This window comes from Morone saxatilis, unplaced genomic scaffold (assembly GCF_004916995.1).
Source record: "Morone saxatilis isolate NCDOM2014 unplaced genomic scaffold, NCSU_SB_2.0 Contig19, whole genome shotgun sequence".
NCBI lineage: Eukaryota > Metazoa > Chordata > Actinopteri > Moronidae > Morone > Morone saxatilis.
The window spans coordinates 11739847-11746853 of NW_023339751.1; the positions used below are offsets into that span (position 1 = coordinate 11739847).

At 41.3% G+C, this 7007-nt stretch overlaps 1 protein-coding gene across 1 annotated transcript in view; it reads left to right on the forward strand.

Annotated features, from left to right (window-relative positions):
• spock2 (SPARC (osteonectin), cwcv and kazal like domains proteoglycan 2) overlaps positions 1-7007 on the forward strand; it is a gene marked incomplete at its 5' end in the record, with an annotated part of 15158 nt that overhangs the window by 3838 nt on the left and 4313 nt on the right. The window contains 4 exon segments of the mRNA XM_035663688.1: positions 4113-4227; positions 4588-4693; positions 6188-6296; positions 6498-6632. Of these exon segments, the coding sequence (XP_035519581.1) occupies positions 4113-4227; positions 4588-4693; positions 6188-6296; positions 6498-6632 (465 nt within the window).

Below are 7007 nucleotides of genomic sequence, written 5' to 3' on the forward strand. Positions count from 1 at the left end.
TAAGCCCGCCAACATAGATCAACTTCACAAGTGGCATCTCTATAATGTAGGTGTTCAACTGTGTGTGCTCAGCTTTTATGAAACTTTAGCAAAGCTTTATATGCTTGCCTTAGGTCATCAGATGAATAGTACCTCACTACTTTAATTTCACACAGCATAAAGCCCTTCATCTATTTCCCTTTCTCTCGTTTTGACATGAGTGTGCTATCTCCCTCCATTGATCTGCCTTCCTTTATGAGTGGCCTAATGAAGCGAAGGAGCAAAAAGAGGAGATTTGTCCCTCTGAGACATCACTAAATCAGTGTGATGTCTTAACTCCCGAGCTCGGATGAGCCTGCAGGCCTCATTTCTCAGCCAGGCAGCTCAGACCACTACATCGCCGAGCAGACAAAGACAGAGCTTTTGAACTGTCGACACTCCTAACACACAGGCAGTCAACGCCAAAAACAGGCCTAGATGATGATTTGCATTCAGGCACCACACTGCACTTCAGCCGGCGCTGTGCTGCTGAGTGAGGGAGAGGTCAGGGTAATTTGCAGTCGATTTCTACAGTCAATTCATCAATGAGGCAACTGATTGAATCACCTCGCTCTAAAGACAGTAAACACTGCAGGAGAACGGTTATAATTTGGACTAAGAACAAACAAGTGTGTATGTACACACACACACACACCAACACTCAAGTGTTTGTGTACCGCACTCATAGAAGACCTGATCTTTTTATATGTACACTCTCAAGTGGGCCTTGGTTTTCTAGAAGCTTATCTCAGGCACAGAGGCCAGGTGAATGGTGAATGGACACTTTCTGGGAAATCAGTAGCTTCAGATCAATGGCAGACACTAAGGAGATGGGAATACATGCTGAGTCCACACTCCACAAGGTCTAGAGTTTGACTGCTTTTAACATGTTTTTACTTCACAATATCCACATTTGTAGAAGCTGTACACATCTTGTGTCCAGACCACTACAACTTTCAGCCTCCAGGGACTACTTCTGCCCTTCAAACCTTCACACTCCACAAATTGATCACAAAATAAATCTTTCTATATAACTGTAGCTTGAATTTGAGTTATTTTCTGTTTTCATGATATTTAAAGCTGCACTAATACATATTTTATAGTATTATATTTATATTTGCTTGCAGCTTAGCTTAGTATAAAGACTGGAACCAGCTACCATGGCTCTTTTCAACATGTATGAAAAAAAAAGTAAAAGACACTTTTTGCAAGGTTGCCCTTTGGCTCTAGCTTCAAATTTTGCAGTATTGATTTACTCGTAACTCTTGACAAGAAAGGGAATTTCCCAACATGTGAAACCTTTCCTTTAACAATGAATCAAGGTTCTACTTGTCACAAACCCACAGAGAATCATCACCTGGTCTGCAGTTCCCCTCAGTCCTATTCAGCTTTTTAGCATTTTCAGCATTGTTTTGGTTTTTACAGCCACAACTGTACTGGTTTGGTTTAGTCTCACCACCCTCATCAACCTTATTTTCAGCCACAGTAAGCAGCATGTCTTCCGTGGACCCACTGTATGCTATTGATACCTGTTCAGCACCAAACAGCTGACAGAAAAATTTAGCACCTAGCTGGTGAACATAGCATATACATAACAGAACATAACATTTAGAAGCCATTTTTTTCAGGAGTTGGTGAGGACCAAAAGAAAAGCTAAAAAAGGTAATATTGGACTTACTTCCATCAGGTGGACAGAAACATGACTCCAAAGCAATGCTAATGTTATTCTGCGTCTGTTGGATGTGTAAATAACCAACTTTTACCATCTCAGGTGACAATATGTCAGTAGTCGAGAAATGCAGGTTTAATCCTTTATTCTGCTTTTTTTTTTGCTGTTTTTTTTTGTTGTGGTCACTGTGGGAATTCAAGCCTATTTTTGTATCAACTGGACTAATAATTGTAGAAATGCCAGTGAAATGTTTGGCTTCATTGCAGAAAACAAGATAGCACTGATGACATTAGAGACTGAGTGTGTAAATAGTAGATAAGAGGGTTGATGATGAGGATGTGGCCTGAGCTCAGCTTCCGTTATCCTCAATCTGCAGGGATAAACCTCATGCAAATCTGGATTGGATTAGACTGAAGCACGGGGAGCCTAATTACTACTGCAGTTTAATACCAGAGGAAAGACATTGTAAAAGTAAAAATGGAAGTAGGAGGTTGCATTGGGGGTTGAACATAGGAAGACTGGATGTGATGAGGAAAATAATAAACACGCAAGCAGAGCCAGAATGACAATACACAGTGAGTGAAGATGTTTGATATAAGGCGAAGACAAAGGAATGTAAAAAGATGGAACAAAGGTAGATTGATAGACATGATTGCACAACGGGGGGTTTCGGAAACAGAGAGGGAGAGAGTTCTCAGAAACACCAGATTGAGCTGCAAATCATAGTCAACCCAGAAATGATTCCCGGACCACGAAGAGCCTGTTGCTATGGAAACGTCATCATTGCAGGCACTGCTTTAATCCGTGGAAGCCTGTTAAGTTAACATGAGGCTCAGGCAGCCACCTTATGCTTCTGTACTCACAACACAAAGCTGTGCCAGCATTGTAGCCGTTCGCTACTGACAAGATTTATTTACAAATGTTTTGCTATTAGAAGGCAGGATTATCTGTTCTCTGTTTGTATACTGCTTCTTTGAATTCTTTTTGCTTAAGTATTGGTTAAATCTACCTCAGATGGATTGCAAAATTAATAGTTTTGCGTTCTTACCCCCTTACCTACTGTGCTGTATCCTCATTAGTACCTTAATCTCCTTGTCCTCCTTTGTGTCGGGAAGTATCATAAGGGTTTAATTGGCAGCTGCACCTTGATTTTACTGATGCACTGGTGTGAAGTACACAGTGGGCTGAAGCATCAAACCTGCAAGGGGGAAAAAAGGCAGGCAGCGACAAAAGAGGAGAGAGTTGAGAAAGAACAAGAGCAAGACAGGGAGAGACAGACCGAGAGAAAAGCTGTGAGATGTGTGTGATACTGTGCACTGAGATACTCTACACAATCAATGCCAACCGGGATACAGGGCGACCAGAGAATAAGGCTCCACTGTTGACAGTCTAAATGGATGAGAAGTCTGCATCTGGGCATTAATGCCTCCGAGGCTCACTGTTTCTCAGTCAGAGCAGTCAGTCAGTCAGTTATACAACCAGCTCAGCCATGACAGGGGGGTGTATTGTTTTGGATTTGCTTCTCAAATCAGATATCTGTCGGCTCGCTTCAATAATCCTGTGATGTAGGCAGCATTAATGTATGCAGCCACCGGAAAAGGACAAGAGAGGAGATCCTAAGCCTGCTTGCTAAATTCTAACAGTGCCATAAAACAGGATACAGTAGGGGGTTGAGTACAAGCGCCTCTGTCATGTAGATGAAACCTGCAATAGTAGTCTGTGAATAAAGCTGTATTCCGCTGTACTGTATTGATGGATTGTGTAGGTGAATAAAGGCTGGGGGATATGAAGAGAATAGAGTGTGACATCCAGGTCGGGCTCCAGGCGGCCTACTAGGAAAAGACAGCTGTGACATATGAGTGTGTGTGGGGTGCTGACACACGGTCCAGCATTAGGTGCTAGCGGAGAGTGTGATGGATGGGGCAGAGTGAGCTAGCCATGCAGGCATCAGCCTACATTGCAAAAAGTATTCGTCTCAGCAGGTCACCTAAAGTGTAATATTAAAAATGTATTTACAGGGTCCCCGGTAACTCACCTGGTAGAAGGCGCACTCCATGTAGAGTCTAGCTGCATGTGATCCCGTCTTTCTCTCTTCCACCTTTCCTGGCAATCTTCAATTGTCCCTATCAAATAAATACATAAAAAAAAATGTATTTACATCATCCCAAACACAGAAGTGCATTCTGTTAGAAAACCTTTTAATTTTCATGTTTAGAGCAGAAAATGCCTTAAGATGCATATTTGTTGTGCAGGACCAACAGTTCGGCACCACTATAGTAATTTACTGACTGACTCTCGGGTTATGCTGAGCAAAGAGAGATTTGGGATTTGAGACTGGGAGTGAAAGGTAGGATAGTGTGTAGAAAAAGAAAGAGGTAAAAAGTGAAGCAGTGAGGTATACATCTCATTGTCTATTTTTTCCCAGATGTAGACACCACCAAGGACCCCTGTCAAAAGGTTAAGTGCAGCCGACACAAGGTGTGTATCGCCCAGGGCTACCAGAGAGCTGTGTGCGTCAACCGCAAGAAACTTGAACACAGGTGAGTGTGTGCAGCCCCTGGGCAGGAACTGATTAATTCCCAAAACACCCACACATCGTTAAAAATCATCTCCGTTAATGCAAGGTCAACACAACCAAGTTTACAGTCAGTGGCTTGTGCTGGTCTGGAATGAGTTTCACTGTCAGCCACAGTGGTAATAATAAAGCTTGTTTGTGCACCAGTGCAGCACGACTGCCTGCTGTTTAATGATAAGCTAATACATACAGACAACATGGACGAGGGCTGTTTGCTTCATGTCCAGGTTGGGGCTGCTGTGTCTGTACTCTGAATTAGCACAGCAGTTGCAGTCTCAGCTGGACTTTGCGAGGCTGAAGTGTTTGTGTGTCCTCTGTCCTGCAGACTGAAGCAGCCAGCACTCAGGTCTCCTGATGGAAACTGTCAGCCCTGTCCCATCTCCTCCACGGGGCCTGTGTGTGGATCAGACGGACACAACTATGCCTCAAAGGTACGCTGAAGAAAGCACATACCCATACTATTGGTGTTTCTACGATACGATCATATAATTGTATATTTTTACAAAATTATGTAGTCCAATTAAATAACTCCAAGTAAATTTTAATGAAAAACACAATTAATTAGTTATTGAAGGTATGTTTTGCACACACAAGAGTTTTGTCTGATGTTAAGCCTAACATTTAGAACCTAGTAGATTTCATACATTTTCATCAACACTGGTCTCATTATTTTGTGATTCTGCATTTATTTGCAATGTTTTTATATACACTCAGTCGCCAGTTTATTAGTTTATTAACACCAATACAGTCTAATACAATCTGTCGATGAATCCTGTCTTCATGAAGGTTATAATGTTCTGTTTTTGTTGATTCAACTTAATGATCATTTTGGAGGCTGCAGTTTGTGGTGTTGCTGAATTATGTTGAATCATACTGAGAGGTGATATATTATGTCCTACGCATTTATATCAATGAGGGTAACACCTGTCAGTATTACGGAATACAATTCAACAGTACCACAAGCCTCCAAAATGTTGAATGAACACCTCTCTAAAACAGTTTAAATAAAAACTGAACATTATAACCAAGATGAAGGTAGGATTTATTAGGACTGTTGACTGCATTAGACTGCATTAGTTTTAACTCACTACATCCATAATATAAATATATTTCATAAATATATTGATTTGGTTCTACCACCTAGTCTTTCAAACATACCCTCTTAATATCTGTTAGATGAATGCAATGCAATTAACATGAATTTCTCTGAAAACAAAAGAAATGGTAGAAATAATCACTGGGTGTAGGTGGAAGATGGGAATCATTGGCAGTGGAACTGTATAGCATCCCCCACAATAATAGTGCAAATTATGCTTATGTGTGTGTGGATTCAGCATATGTTCTGTATGCTATTTACTAACATATGCTGTGTTAGTATGAATGACTAAAATAGTCCTGACACCTATTACCAGTGTAGGTTAAACTAACAGACACGTGTTAAAATCTTTTCACTGAAATACTACACAATATATACAATATGTCAGAATAATCAGTCAGGTGCTGGTACATTTATTCACAGCTTTTACTATGTATTAATATACATGCTAACATAATGTACTATGCATTGTGAAATAAATAGTGGCATACATCCTGCACATTCAGAGCTAGGTGGTGTGAAGAGACTCTCGGGGGAAAAACCGAGACAAAGAGCCATGATATATGGCCTCAGAAGGTCCAATTGGTGGCTTGTGGTGACAGAATCCTGTGTGTTTATTGATTTATGCTTTGTCTTTTGGATCACTATTCCTGACCTTGTGTAAGCTGAGGTTGGAAAGCGCTTTCAGGAGCAAGTCTCAGATATGAATTAAGGCGTACAGTCGGTCACCTCATGAATATTTGATCTGTGTTGCAGCAATAACTCATTTTACTTCACCTTTGTGTCCCCTTGTCGATGTCGCCGCTGTGTGTGTGTGTGTGTGTTGCAGTGCAAGTTGGAGCAGCAGGCGTGTCTTACAGGGAAGGATCTTACCCTGAAGTGTTCAGGTCTGTGTCCTTGTCCAACTGCTGCCCCCACATCCAAGGAGAGTAAACATGGTAAGATCTAACACACACTATTATGACAAAAAATACATATATTTAATATGATATAGTATAATATTCACTGGTAATCACTGCAGTACAAGGCTTCCCTTTTCTCTTTTTTTATCCTGTATCCTCGTCTCATACAACAATCTTGGTAACAACATGAATAGGTGCAACGAATATCATATTCTTTCTGTCCCTTGGCCCCCACAGAGAGCTGTACCGGACAGGATCTGGCTGATCTCGGGGAGCGCCTGAGGGACTGGTTCCAGCTACTGCAGACCAATGCCAAGCAGAACAACAATAGCAAGCCTGGGGCCAGAACCACTGCAGCCAGCACCACATCAGGTTAGAGCTATTTAATGAATCCCGACTGCATTAAGAGGGAGCTACAATACGTTAGTTACAGGCAGTATACTATAAAAACTGTCTAAACAAGTTGTTAAGTCTTTTATTATATCACAGTAAAGACAATGGATGTTGTTGCCCAGGAGTTACTGCTGACATAAAAGTTGCCACTGCAGTTCTTGTCGATTTTACACTACACAACTCTGAATGTGTAATGTGCCCAAACAGCAGTAACTGTACCATGCAATGACTGCAATCCCATCAGGAGAAACTTCATATTGAATAAACGAATATAGTTAACAATGAAAATTGAGAAATGTGAAAAGTCTTTCCCATCGTGACATTGTCGTATTTGAAGGGGTTAGTGAAGCTGTG